The 14,290-nt window shown below is 55.4% G+C and overlaps 2 protein-coding genes across 2 annotated transcripts; both read right to left on the bottom strand.

The window, feature by feature from the left end:
* Positions 1 to 7,408: 7,408 nt before the first annotated feature.
* Positions 7,409 to 9,537, bottom strand: LOC309574467 (palmitoyltransferase ZDHHC13-like; the record flags this gene model as incomplete). Its single annotated transcript, XM_082284164.1, has 4 exons — positions 7,409 to 7,901; positions 8,362 to 8,484; positions 8,869 to 9,002; positions 9,517 to 9,537. The coding sequence occupies 4 exons, from the start codon at positions 9,535 to 9,537 to the stop codon at positions 7,820 to 7,822; spliced, it is 360 nt and encodes a 119-aa protein (XP_082140290.1). The 3' UTR covers positions 7,409 to 7,819.
* A 3,354-nt stretch (positions 9,538 to 12,891) lies between these two features.
* Positions 12,892 to 14,244, bottom strand: LOC309574624 (serine/threonine-protein kinase pim-1-like; the record flags this gene model as incomplete). The annotated part of the gene is made up of 3 exons (XM_082284405.1): positions 12,892 to 12,995; positions 13,320 to 13,496; positions 13,899 to 14,244. The coding sequence occupies 3 exons, from the start codon at positions 14,242 to 14,244 to the stop codon at positions 12,892 to 12,894; spliced, it is 627 nt and encodes a 208-aa protein (XP_082140531.1).
* Between the last annotated feature and the right edge of the window lie 46 nt (positions 14,245 to 14,290).

Here is a 14,290-nt window from a genome sequence, read left to right on the forward strand (position 1 = left end):
CCCCGGGGCGCTTGCGCCTCTTCGCTGTCCTTGTCTGCCGCCTCCGTGGTTGCCAGTGGCCAACGGCCCACCAGACAGCCACAGTGGCCAGCAGCAGGACAAGCACAATCACCGGGACAACACCGTCACACATGGCTCCGGCACGTCCCATCGCGACTGCACTGGCAGCTGCAGGTGCTGGCCCGTGTTACACAGCGACTGCGCGGTGATGTCACAGTGCTGTGGGCCAGGACAGCCGTGTGACATCCCAGCCCTGCCTCTCGCCAGCGCTCAGCCCCTTTGTGCCGTCACAGCCCTGGGCCCACCTCAGGGAGCAGCAGAACCAGCTCATGCCTAAGGATGCACATGGCCACAAAAAGCCTGGCAGTAAGACCAGGAGCTCAGCCTGCTGCAGCGAATCGTTCCCTGCAGCAAGTGGCACATCAGGAAGAGTGCTGCTGCCACCAGTGTCAAGCCCATGGCTCCCAGGACGCTGCAGCGGTACCAACTGGCAACACCCACTACTCTGTGCCTGAGAAGATCTTCCAGAGACAAAGGGAGTTGAAGTTCCTGTGTCTCTGGGGAGCTCTCCTGAGCTGGCTGTCGAGGGCAGGAAGAGTTTTGTGTAACAGCTCACCGACTTCTGCCTTGCCTCTGTTCTAAACAAGTCAGGATTTCCCAAGGAGCGCTCATGGTGCTCCCACTGCTCTGGTTTTGACGGGCATAGGGTTCCCTTTTTCCCACTTGCTGGCACACGCTGGGTTCAGCTTCACGATGGGAATGCTGTGGATCAAACAGGGGTGGTTTGGTTTCTGCTGAGCAGGGCTTGCCCTCTTCAAGGACTTTGCAGTGTCCCTTGGTACAGTGCATGTTTTCCACTGGGAAGGGAGGGAGGAGTATTGAAGACAGAGGCAAAGAATGCATTAAACACCTGTGCTGTGTCCCTGTCCCTGTTTGTGAGGTGACCATCTGTATTGGGTTGACCCTGAGTTGATGGACAGTCTTTAAGACCAATTACGCTTCTCACAATTTACATATTTAAACTGCACAGAAAGGCGGGACTTCCCCTTTGGTCGGAGCTCGCTTGCTGGGAGGTGGGGGTTCCGGAGCCTCCCGGCCCCGCCGGGCCGGGCCGGGCCGGGGCCACTGCCCCTTTCCCCCTTTCCCAACGCTGTGGCACGGACCCTGGGTGGCTGGGGGGGGACTGCTTCAGAGCCACAGGCAGCTAAAACCAGCCATGGACTGCTCACAGCTAAAACCAGCCATGGAGTGCTCACAGCTAAAACCAGCCATGGAGTGCTCACAGCTAAACCCATCCAGCGCGGCTTCTGGGGAACGGCGGGTCCCTCTCCTCTCCATGCGGAGCCGGCGGAGTCAACGGGAGCCGGCAGAGCCTCCTGTCCGCAGCCAGCACACTTCGTGCTGAACTGAAGAAGACACCACGCAGCCAGCAGCACAGAGGGAGCGAGGCTTTCCCCACCGTAAAGGCCGAACAAGAACACCCTTCAGCATGGCGGCGTCAGAGTCAGAGAGAAAGAGAAGTGAGTCCCGTGGGACGGAGCTGGAAATGGCGGCGGGAGAAAAGAGGGCGGTGCCGCGATTCTGGCGCGCAGCTTAAAAGAAACCTTCTTGCATGCCGTGGTAAGAAACTGTAATACCACAAACTGTTTGTCTCTTTAATCCATTTGAAGAACATGGGGGGATGGAGTATCTTCGTGTGCCTGTGAAGATTGTGAAGAATGCCCGATGCCAGGCTATATAGTAGTAAGAGGCTGTTAGAGACTTGTGGCGAAGAAGAGCCTTTGTGTGCAGGCCAAAAGAACTTATCCTTAAAAAAGATGAATAACCCCATGTGATGGCCCATGTTTTGCAGTGTGAAGGAACTGTGAGATTTTTCATGGGAGAGATGTTCTACACACAGCAGATTGATTGTTTCCGGGCGGATCTGCTGTTAGTGGCAGTTTGGGAACCACGTGCAACTGAAGGAAAAACCCTTTTTTCCCTTAAGCATAAGAGAGAGACTTTTCAAGAACTGGAACGCTGACTAACATCCCATGTTCTGTTATCCCTTGTGTGAGCTAGGTAAAAGGAGAGAAGTGCTGGGGGGGGGGGGATTTGCTTTAATTTTGTTTTGTTATTGTCTCTTTACTTTTAATTCTATTAGTAATAAAACTCTTTCATTGTACTGCAACTGTTTAAGGTTTGTGCCTGCTTTGCTTTTCTCCTAATTCTTATCTCACAGAAGGAAAATGAGTAAGTAATGAATATTTTGAACCAAAACCACTACATTTAATTGGTGTTTTCTGCCCGGTTTTCGAACTCAACCCGCTACACCATCCACATCCTGGAAGGGGACAATATTATTTCTACAATGTTTCTTTCCATGAATATATTTTAAAACACTCCTTTTATTGTGCCCCACATTTCTGGCCACCTTCCTCTCCAGCTGAGCTTTCACCGCACCAAAGTTCTCCCTACAGTGGCAAGGAACATCTCTGTGGAAGGAATGAGAAGGAGGCGTCTTTACAAACTATCTGTGGGCCTGATGGTAGATAAAGCCAGATACTGATAGGTGAAAGAAGCAAAGGGAGGAACCATAAACTCCATAGGAATTCCACTAATTGACACAGACTGTTACTCACCCAAGACTCTGCTAATCCCTGGATTTAGAGAAAAAGAACAGAGACACGAGGAAAAGAATGGGGGTGGGGGGGGTACACATTAGAAAGGGGGTTTGTATTAAGCCATTCGGGAAGTCTGTACCTCTCAAGTACCTCAGCCAGTGGGGAAAGAGAGAGGGAAATGCAACTGGGAAATTAGGAGAAAAAGGAAGCTGCGTCCTCTATCAACTTGAGAGATCCCGTGGGAAATGCCCATGACCTCTCCCTTTATTCGATTAAAGGAACAGGACTGCTCTGTCTCTTGATTGGACATAAACCTGTGGTGTTTGAGGACTCATTTTCCTGACATCCGTATTCTTCTTGTGACCTTGCTTCCACTGGGCACACAGCTTCCTTTTCCATCCTCTTTCCCAGAGAAGATGCCTTCTGCGTCGCCTGCTTGGCTTCCGACATTTGGGAATCGCCTGCTCCTGTGCCCTTAGGAGGTGATGTTTCAAAATTGACCAGCACTGATGGACCCCAGCACCTGCAAAAACATTGTCCCTGGAGACCCTGCTTACCAGTTCCCTGAGCAGTCTGAAGTCTGCTCTCCTCATGCCCCGAGCTGAGGTTTTGCTGGCCCTTTTCCTCTTGTCACAGGTTTGAAACTCGATTTATCTGTGGTCGCTGTGGCCAAGACGGCCGCCAGTCCCCACCTGGCTCAGGGCACGTGGGACTCAGACGGCGGCCTGGCTCCAGGGGGGCTGAGCTGGAGAGTCCTGGGCTGTGGGGGGCTTCCCCCTTTCCTGGGAGGAGACTCCCTGGGGAGGAAGAAGGGTCTGGCATGAGCCACAAGGCCCCTGGCCAAGGGACGGTAGCGGGGGACGTGTCCGTAGCGGATGCCGTCTGGGAGGAGCTGTGGCAAGGAGTGGGTGTGGGGCTGGGGGTGTCACAGAGCTCAGAGAGGGTGTTCCCGCAGCCCAGCAGGCAGAAAGCCCGTGGCTCACAGCAGGAGCCAAGTTCCAGGTCACCAGGAACAGCCCCCTCCCTCACCAGTGCTCCCAGCCTCCCACAAAGGTTCCTTATGCCCACGGGTGCTGCCAAGGTTCCCCATGGGAACAGGGCTGGACACCCTAAAAAGGGGGGTCAACACCCCAGGGCCAAAGCCAGCGCAGGGGGGAATGAGTGGGATGAGTGTGAGAGGACCACCTCTACCCCTCCCATCCCGCACCAGGGAGCAGGGACCTTCCCGGGACAGCTCCAGGAGGATCTTCAGGACCATCCTTGCCTGGGACAGGGCTGCCAAGGAGATCCAGGAGGGATCAGTGTCCAGCTCTGTGTCCTGGGACACCCTGCGCCCTGTTCCCCACAGCCCTGATTTTCACGAAGGAGCCACAGGAGCCTCCTGGCCATTGATGGATTTTTCTTTCAGGAATTCGCTGTGGAGCTCGTTTGTCTTTTTTTTCCTCTTTCTGAGCTCCTGTAAATACGGCATGGAGCCGGAAGGGGCGGGGCGGGGCGGGGCCGGAAGGGGCGGGGCGGGGCGGGGCGGGGCGGGGCGGAGAAGAGCCAGCCGGGGAAGTCTTGAGGGGTTCTTTGTCTCTGGCAGCCTGCTTTCCTCCTCTCCCTTCCGTGGAGGTGTGGGCTGGCAACGGAGCATCTTCCCCGGGTGGCCGCGGTGCCCCGGATCCCTGCCCTGAGGGGAGGGCCAACACTGGGCGTCTCTGGCCTGCCCCACGCAGCCAGGGTGTCCCACAGAGCCCCTCCCAAGGCCTGCTCTTGGCCGCCAGGGGCCTAATTAGTGAGGTATTAAGGAGGGAGGAGCTAAGGGCGCTAATTAGGGAGGGGAGGGCGGGGAGCCGTTCCCAGCCGAGGGGGCGTGGCCAGGGCCTCGGCGGCGCCGAGGGGGCGTGGTCGGAGCGGGGGCGGGGCCAGCGCTGAGGGGAAAAAGGGCGGGAAAAGGCTGGGTGCTGCTGAGGGGAAGCGTCGGGAAGGAGGGGACGGAGGGGATATCGTTGGGAAAAAGGGAGACACAAGAGCTCTTGGGGGCCTGAAACCACTAACAGTGGTGGAGGGGAGCCCAACACGCTCCTCCTATGTATCCCTGTCCTTTACCCAGGGGAAGCCGTGGCTAAAATCCCGGAAAAACAGTGCTGTGGATCCAAGGAATCAGAAGCAGGATCTGTGTGGAGGGTGTCCCTCACGGGAGGCACAGGAATCGAGCTGAGCGAGGCTGGGGCAGGAGGGTCACGCCCAGCAGAGAAGGGGGACCCTCTGTCCATGCCAAGGCCCAGGGCAGCCCTATCCCGGGAAGCGCGCAGGGAGCGGACCCTTGAGCCGCTGCACGTTCGCGCTGCCCTCGCTCAGCCGGGAGCCCCCTCGTTGCCCAGGGGGAGCTGGTGGCAGTGGGGAGTGGGAGAGGGAAAGATCTGTCCTACACCTCCATGGCTGCGGCGCTGCCAAAGGTGAAGAGCGTCAGAGAACTGCCAAACAAGATCCTCCAGCAGGAAAGGCAGATGTTGGCAGCTCCAGGGAATTCCCTGAGGTCGGCAGTGGAGGAGCAGGATGAGGAAGATCTCCACGCTTGCGATACTTCTGGCAAGAGCCTCCATCCCTGCCAGAGCCTCAGTGAGGGCTTCCAGAGCACAGACGGAGGAAGGAAGGCCTTTGGACAGGTGCAAGGTATGAATGGTGCACGGTCCCCAGTCGTGGTGTGAGCAGAAACATTTCTTCCAAGCATCTCTGGCTTTTAGAATAGTTTCACTCTCAGGTTCGAATAGCGTGAGCCTGGACAGCCAATAGTCTAAATGTTCCGATGTCTGCTACCCAATACTAGACACGAACTCATGTCTCTCATGGCAACATCAGGCTTTTTCCCTAAGCCAAGTGCTGGAAGGGGAATTTCTTCTGCAAAACTACTGTGCTTCTGCTGCTTGTTCCATTTTAGAAAGTTTCCTCCGTCGCCCCTGCCTTGATTGAATAGTCCTTTCTCTTCTAACTAGAAGCTCCAGGTTCTCTTCTTACAAGTTGTCTTTGTTTTCTTTGCCCACAGACAGGAGTCCCTGCTCCCCCAGAGCCACGTCCATCTGCAGAACCTGCTTGTGGCTGAGGATGCAGATGGCCAGGAAAGGCCTGGAAGTAAACGCAGAGGTCAGGCCAGTGCCAGATGTCTGGGAGCTACTGGACAAGTGTCCCAGTAGCAAGAGTCTTGGAGCTACTAATTGTCAGCGCAGCGCTCCCGTGGCACTGTGGCTGTTCCAAGGAGGGAACACTCCGTGCTTTGCAGCAGACATGATCCACATGAAACCAAGGAGGTTCCTCCATCTTCAGGAAGCTCCCCTGACATGGCTTCTGACTTCCAGGAAAATGTTGACGGATGGCGGTCAGATCTTCTTAGGAGCATGTGTGTTAAATGGATTTGGATTTTCCCAGAGAACTGTCTGAGTGTTCCCACTGTTCTGGATTTGAGTGGGATTCCTTTCTTCCCAGCAACTGGCACAGCGCTGCCTTTGCATGCAGGATGGGAATGCTGTGGATCACAGGTGGATAGTTTGGTTGTTGCTAAGCAGGGCTTGCCCTCCTCAAGGACTCTGCAGGGTCCTAGAAGCCCCTGCATGTGCCATACTCTGCTGTCGAGGAGGTGCCAAAGAGCCTGGAGGGATCATGTCCAGGACAGCCGACCCAGACTGGCCAGAGGGATATTCCAGACCGCAGGATGTCCTGCTGAGTCTAACAACTGGGGAAGCTGGTCAGGAGAGGCTGAACCCTGGTGGGATTGACTGGGCATCAGGCAGAGGGTGCTGAGCACTTGTGGTGGGGATCACTGCTCTGACCTGGGCTTTGGTCCTCTGGCTCATTTCTCCCCTTCTTGTTCTTCTTCCTCCTTCTTCTTGTTTGTCTGCACCTCCCTGGTTTTCTTCTCCTCCTTCTTCTCCTTCCAGGTCTTATTCTCAGTCTTTTTATTTATCTTCTCTTCCTAATTTTTTTCCTCCTTTGTTTTTATTGCTCTTTTTTCCTTTTCTCTTTTCTCTTTTTCCGGAGCACTAAATCAGGATGTTGATGGAGGTCTCTGGTTCTGTTCCCAACAGGGCAGCCATTTGGCGCAGCCCATGAACGCGGCCTCGGAGTCCATGGAGGTGTAGGACAGGTCCTTGTTGTCCGCTTCTTTCCCTCTCCCCACTGCCACCAGCTCCCCCTGGGCAACGAGGGGGCTCCCGGCTGAGCGAGGGCAGCGCGAACGTGCAGCGGCTCAAGGATCCGCTCCCTGCGCGCTTCCCGGGATAGGGCTGCCCTGGGCCTTGGCATGGACAGAGGGTCTCCCTTCTCTGCTGGACGTGACCCTCCTGCCCCAGCCTCGCTCAGCTCGATTCCTGTGCCTCCCGTGAGGGACACCCTCCACACAGATCCTGCTTCTGATTCCTTGGATCCACAGCACCGTTTTTCCGGGATTTTAGCCACGGCTTCCCCTGGGTAAGGGGCTGGGCTATGCAGGGGGGAGTGTGCTGGGCTTTCTCAGGACAGCGTTAATGGTTTCAGGCCCCCAAGAGCTCTTGTGTCTCCCTTTTCCCCACCAATATCCCTCTGTCCCCTCCTTCCCGACATTTGCTGCCATCACTTCATCCCCCGTCCCTGCCGCTCCTTCCTCCGCAGCGGGGTCTCCTCACGCTCTTTCCCTGCCCCAGCACGGGGGGCTGAGCCCACTGGAGCTTGTCCAACTGTCCTAGAGTCCCTTTTGGCATCTGCACGTCCCTGCACAGCTCCTTTGGATGCTGCCTTCCCCTGGGAAGGTGTCCTTGTTTATAACGAGGCGTGAAATGAAACTATAGAGATGATTTTAAAAATTGATATTTTATTGAAAGCATTGCCCTTAGAGTTCTCCTAGAGACCGCACAAAAAACAGTTTTCTCTCAGATTCTCATGGCTTTTTCAGCAAATCATATTCAATATATACCTTAATGATTGAGCCTAGGGCAAAGTGTTCATTTAGAATACAGAGGTTATTCTACAGTAATTTCTCCTCTGAGCAGTCAGCCAAGTCTCTGACTCTGGCAAAAGACTGATGGTCCAGAAGGAAGCACTCATCTTCCAATGGGAGAATTTGCACTCGGACAAGTTTTCCCAGAAGAATTATTTCAGCATATGTTTTCTGCAGCCAAGCACTGCTTTGTTCTGCGGATCTCAGGAAACGCTACCACAGCTGTCAATACCGACAGATTTGCAAGTAGCGGTTGCAAGCAGCATTACCTAATGGCCCAGTGCAGGGGCGTAGAATTCAAATCTCCACCGAGCTGATCCACTACCGCACCTTTGGAAATGTAGTAGCTGTGTAATAGCAACACAGGAAGGTCAGGAACAGGCACAATAAAATAGCAAAACATGATACGAATGGTAACACAGCTAAAGGAGTAAATGACTCCTAATAAAAAATTCACTAGAGAAGCAAACGGACAGAAGTGCTTTTGCAGTAAATGACACTGTTTCAAGAAAATGCTGAAGAAACAATACAGTCTTTAGCAAGGTACTTCTAAGATCAGCTTTCACCTTTGTTAAAAAAACCCACGAAAATAAAATTATTTCATGCAATACATGATTTCACATCTGAAGAAACCGCACTGTCTTTACATTCCAGTGACATCGACGCAAAGCTAAGCGCATCAAAATTTGAATTCTACCCTTTTCTTCTCAGGCACCGGCTTCCTTTTCCAGTACAAAAGCAACAAAGTGATTATAGGTAACAGTGGCAGAATACGCTCTGTTACTGTCACAGGGACTCCCGGCTTACTTCACCAGCTCCTGTCTGTTGTTTGTTGCTGCCCAGTGAAGAAGAGTCACATTTTCTTTGTCTGGTTGGCAAACATCGTATCCTGCTTCTACCAATTCTTTGCATCGCTCTAGCATTCCATACCTTAAACGAGGGGAAAAAAAAAAAAAAAAAATCAATTTACTTATCATCTCTTCAGTATTCTCCAGTCTGGAAACAGTTGCATCCTAGAGGAAAAACACATATGAGAAAGATCACCCAGCAGCTCCTACTTGAGCAAATTCCACATTGCATTCAATGGAAGGCTTGTAAAAAGAATGAGGCTGTGCCTTGATGAGAAGTTTCTATTTAAAGAAAGCTGCTTGGAATGCTTTTATTCACAATAGCAACTGTAAGTGACTTCTCTTCTTCCACTACTGGGAGAAAACGAAACTATAAACGTTTCCTTTGTAAAATATCCAGCCTGGCTCACATTTGAGGACACTCCCATCCATTGCAACACTTTGCACCCTCAGAATATGTACTTACTGTGTAGCCTTGACAATATCACAGCTGCTGGGGTCTTCAGCAACGGGATATGGGCCTGGGAGACCTTGCTCTCCACGGGCGCTCTGCCTGTTGTGCATATGGGGTCGATGAGGCCCGTGGCAATGGCTTGTACACTGTCAGTTAACAAAACAATTATTAACCGCTGGTATTTATCGGCTGCACACCACACACACCGCCCTCTTTACCAGAAGCACTCACTGTGTGTGTCAGCTTCTGTCAATACAAACGAAGAGGTTAATTCAAAGCACGGGTAAAACCACCTGGCAAGAGACCAATCCTTCTATTCAGCAGCCTGCAGAGCTGGTTCCCGACACAGCAGCCTCAGCCACAACAGCGCTGCCACACCAGAACCAACAGCTACGGCCTTGCGGAGGGTTTTAAACGCACTTGGGAGCCGCAGTGCCGCCCGTGCAGCCTGAAAGCCCATGCGAGGCAACAGACGAGGCACACGCAGGGCAGGACGCGGACGGCTCTTGCCCGGCAGCGCCCGCCAGACCCCGGCGGCACCGCGGCCCGGCCCTCGCCGCCTGCCAGGGGCCCGCGGCCGCGCTCCGCACCCCCGGCCCGGGCAGCGCCGGGTCCCAGCCCCGCTCCAGCCCCGGCACTGCCCGCGGGCTCCCCGCTCACCGCCGGGCCGCTGCCCGCCATCCCCGCGGCCCCGCAGCTTCCTGCTCCCGCTTCCTGGGCACGCCTGCGGGGCGGGGCCGGGCACTCACGGCCCGGGCGGGGCGGGACCGGGGAAGCCCAGGGGAGCCATTCCTGAGCTGCCCCGGCCGCTGCGGAGCCGCTTGGGCGGGTAGATCGGCGGCTGCCAGGCTTGTTGAGCTGTGCCTGAAATGGCTCCTTCCCTTTTACCGAGGCAGCCACAGCGAAAAACTCTCTCGTTTTCGCACAGGATCCCCCCGGCTTGTGTCAGACAAGGACCCTTTTCTGCTGGCGAAGTTTTCGGGGGGTTGTGCCTCTGCAGCTGGAAGCGGTCCCTTGGTGAAGGCTCTGGAGCACAAGTCTGATGAGGAGCGGCTGAGGGAGCTGGGGGGGCTCAGCCTGGAGAAAAGGAGGTACAAGGGGGACCTCCTGGCTCTCCACAATTCCCTGCAAGGAGTAGTGCCACCTCCTTGCTGGCACGGTTGCCACAGGAGTTCAAGGCCATTTGGGAGCGTTTCCACCCGTGGCCGAGCCCCAGTGTCCCCTCATAATGAGCGCAGGGTGAGGGAGGAGCTGCCATTTTAGGGCAGTCTGTGAGGGGCAAGTGGTCACCCCGCGAAGAAATGGGGATAACCTGGGAAAACACCCACAGGTGTCAAACACCCACAAGCTTCCCAGGTGAGGTGGGACCCTGGCAGCCCCCAGAGCGATGCCAGCTCCTCTGGCCTGAGGACAAACCCCGGCATGGGGTGACCGGAGACCGCCAGCTCTCGATGGCTCTGGGCCTGGGCAGAGCAGGGAAGGGCCTGAGGTGTCCCAGGGCTGTGGAGGACATGGGGGCCTCCTGCTCCTGGAGGAAACGTGCCATGGCTCTTGGAGAATTGGAAGTCATCACTCACAGGCCATCAGAAAAGGGGTAATTATCACCCCCAGCTCAGCCCCCAGACCAGGGCTGACACACAGGACTCTCGCCATCCCCTCACAGCGGGGTCCTGGCTGGAAGGATCACAGCTCAGGTCAGGCCTTCAGGTAGAGGCTTGGAGAGCCATTCAAGGCACAAGAGGGTCAGCAGCCCAAATAAAAGGGAAGAAAATTGAAAGAGCAGGCACATTTATGAATCGTGCCAAAACCGGGCCAGGAGACACTTCAGAGACAGAGTCAGAGAAGTGGGTATTTGCTTTATTCCGCACGCCGGGTGTGTGGGGATCGCTCCTCCAAACACGCACACCGGTGCTCCCTACAACACAGTATTATGGGTTAAATTATGAGTATTCATCACATTCCTTGGGACAGGCATGGTTGTACAAATGATTTCTCGGGAGTCATTAATATCATTAGCATACGGGTCCCGCATGCGCTGTGTGTCCTGGTGGTCGCACTGAGGAAGGCCTCTCCTCTTCCTCGGGGGTCTTTCTGACGAAGACCACTAGTCCTCCTCACAGTGCACTTTTCAGCTTTCTCCCTGGGCATGCGTAGTCCTTTGAGGAATGATTCAGCGGGCTCTGAGATAATCCTTGTGCCCTCAATCTTGACAAGATTAGGGCGACTTCGGTTTCTTAGGTTTTGTAATTAACATCTGCTGTCTGAACTAACATTTGCTGTCTCCCAATAGTTAACTTGTGCTTACATGAGTTAGCTATTGACTGCCCCTTCCTCATTTATGAAAAAGGATGGTTTTTTCCCAAAGCCTGTATTGGTAGGTCAGGGCAGTAGACAGAAGGTGGCGCAGGTTAGCAGCTGGCACCTGCCCACAGGGCCAGGGAAGGCACCTGGGTGCTTTCCTGTGGCTAGACTGGTTACTGCACTTTCCATCTCCATCTCGTGGCCTTGCAGGTGGCCATCAAACGCGTGGCCCGGGAGAGCGTCCTGCAGTGGTACGAGCTGGTGAGTGAGCGGGGCCACCGCGACAGAGCGGGCCGTGGCGGGCGGGGATAAGGCCGGGGCCCCGAGGGCGGGAGGCGGCGCAGGGCGGGGGGAGCGGGCGTGGGCTCAGCGTGCGAGCCGGAGCATGGCGGGCCCGGGGATGCCAAACACCGGAGGTGGGGCCATCATTTGTTTTGAGGGTAGAGAAAGATTACTTGGGGGCTACAATGAGCCCAGCACCATGGGAGCAACTCCAGCATCTCAACATTTCCCATGGGCTCCATGCCCATGGCTTACGAGGCTGCAGACCCAGCTGGTCAAAGGCCCAGCCCTGCCTCCCATTTCAGTGGAGGAAAGAGGAAGAATTTTGTCAGGGCTCAACCTGAAATGACCTTTTGCCATTTCTGATTCTTCTCCCAGCATTGGAGAGGAGCAGCATCTCTGTGCCTGCCACCCGCTGGCCCTTGGAATGCACACACGAGCCCAGCTATCACTTCAGGTGAACCCAAGTGGCCGCGTCAGTTTGACAGGGCGGCTGTTGTTTCACTGTTGCATTTCTTGGCTTGTTACAGCCCCTCCTGCCTGTACTACAGCCTGTGCTTGAAGACACAAAACTGCCATGATGCCTGGAGGAAAGGCATCAAAAGCTTGACAAAGGCTGAAGGGAACACTCTGATTACCCCTTTTCCCAAGAGGGTTCTTTAGCTGAAGTTGCTAACCAGGACCAGCCTTGACACCCCCGCATGGCTTTGTGGTGCTTTTATTTCTCGTGTGAGGAACGAGACAACTCTTAGAAAAATTAAAATAATTTATTAAAAACAGAAAAATTGAAAAATTACAAAAATTAGAAAACTATAAAAATTTGGGGTCCTAGTGGCTCAGGAGGTATGCCCCAGGAGCGCAGGGATTAGAGATCTTCAGGCTTAGACAGCACTGGACCTCTGGTGGAAGAACTTGCAGTGCTGGGCTGACTTTTAGCTAATCCAAAAGTCAAGGAAAAACTATTAAAAGCTCCTTAATAGGAGTAAGGCTTTAACACCCAGCACTGGCGTCCACTACATCTAATCTGCAGTGATCTCTGCGCTTGCTCTGAAGCGTGCCTTAAAAAAATATTAACATACATCTCATACATCTTAAAACATTTGTAGAAGTATACAATGAACATGGGAAAAATAACTCTTATCGTGTACAAGTGGCTTACAGTTTGAAAAGGGGTTTTAACTGGGAAACTTTTAACTGGGGGATTTTTAACTGGGAATGGTGCAAATAAACTGCTTTGAACCATTTAGAACACTAATAACAGAACTTGATTTCTGTACCCGGGCTGATGGGTTAATTTTAACATTCAATTAAAACATATTTAACTCAAAATTAACTAATTAAAGCACTTAACATGCAAAGACCAAGCTAATTAGGGATTTCAGGTATGACACTCGAGTCCTCAGTCCTGCGTGGGACTCGGTCACCGGGCGCTGCAGAGGCTCCGGCAAGGCATCAAAGACGCCTGCCCCGCACCCAAGGGTGGCGCAAGATCTCCTCCAGCGCTGGCCTGTCCGCGGGGTGCTTGGACAAACACCAGCGGATCAGATGTTGGCACTCTGGGGAGAGAAGCCAGAAAGCGCCCGTCACTTGCAGAAGGCTCCTGCCCAGCTGCTCCCGGCGCCCGCAGGGCCCGGGCCGTGCTGCGTGTGCTCAGAGCTGTGCCGGCCTCCCGGCTGACTCTGCCCTTTGCGGGACAGCGGCACGGCAGGACACGCGCCACCTCCTTCAGCCGAGCGGGCCACGCCGACCCCGTGGTCACGGGCCGCCGCCTGCGGCCAGCCCTTGAGGGCAGATCGACCTCCCGCGCAGCTGCGTGAGGGCCACGCTGGGCTGCGCGGTGCCATCTGCCAAAGCCTGCCTTCTTGAGGCCGGACACCAACCTGGAGAGACCTGCTGCCAGAAGAAGAGCTGCCCCGACACGATGGCACGGTCCTCCTGGAAGGGCATGTTCCCGCAGACCATGACGTACAGCAGCACGCCCAGGGACCAGATGGTCGCCGAATGGCCGTGGTAGCAGCCAAGGCAGATCCACTCGGGCGGGCTGTACATGTGTGTTCCTAGGGGACACAGGCGGCGCTGTCCAGGCGCAGGCTGCTGCCTTCCAGAGCCTGGTGCCAGCCTCCTGGCGGAAGCAGGGGCTGCGCCGGTGGCCACAACTTCCCCCCGGGGCCGCCCGGCGTCCCCCAGCCAATTGGCCAAAGCCAGGAAACCATTCTGCGAGGCAAACAAGGCCAGCGGAGCAGCCCAAGCCCTTGCGGGCCTGCCAAGCCGAGCGGCCGGGGCCTGGCTTTGGCAGCCCCCCTCTGTGGGCAGGGCCGGCAGCCGGCTCCTGGGGCACAGCATCTGGCCCGTGCCAAAGGGCAGCCGGCAGCCGGCTGAATGCCGCACCCCGCAGCCCAGGAGGGAACGGGGCCGTGCAGTGCCGGGCACTGGGAGCGGGGCCCGGCCTGTGGGCTCACCGGCAAATCGCGTGAAGGCCTGCTCCTGGAGGAAGGTGCCGCAGCCGAAGTCGATGAGCTTCAGGTCGCCACTCTCCGGGTCCACGAGGAGGTTCTCCGGCTTGATGTCCCGGTGCAGGACGCCGCAGGCGGTGCAGTGCCGCACGGCCTCCAGCACCTGGCAGAAAAGCCAGCGCGCCATCTCCTCGCACAGGAACCCCTGCTCCAGCAGGAAGGCCAGGAGATCCTGCGATGACTCCGGACGCTCCATCACCAGCAGGAAGCTGTCAGGCAGCTCAAACCAGTCGAGGAGCTGGATGATGTTGTGGCAGCCAGAGCCCACCTTCTCCATGAGCACAATCTCCATGGGAACACGGGTGCCGTCGGGCTGTGAGGAGGAGACAGTGCCTGCA

This window comes from Coloeus monedula (genome assembly GCF_965178545.1).
Source record: "Coloeus monedula genome assembly, chromosome: 6".
NCBI lineage: Eukaryota > Metazoa > Chordata > Aves > Passeriformes > Corvidae > Coloeus > Coloeus monedula.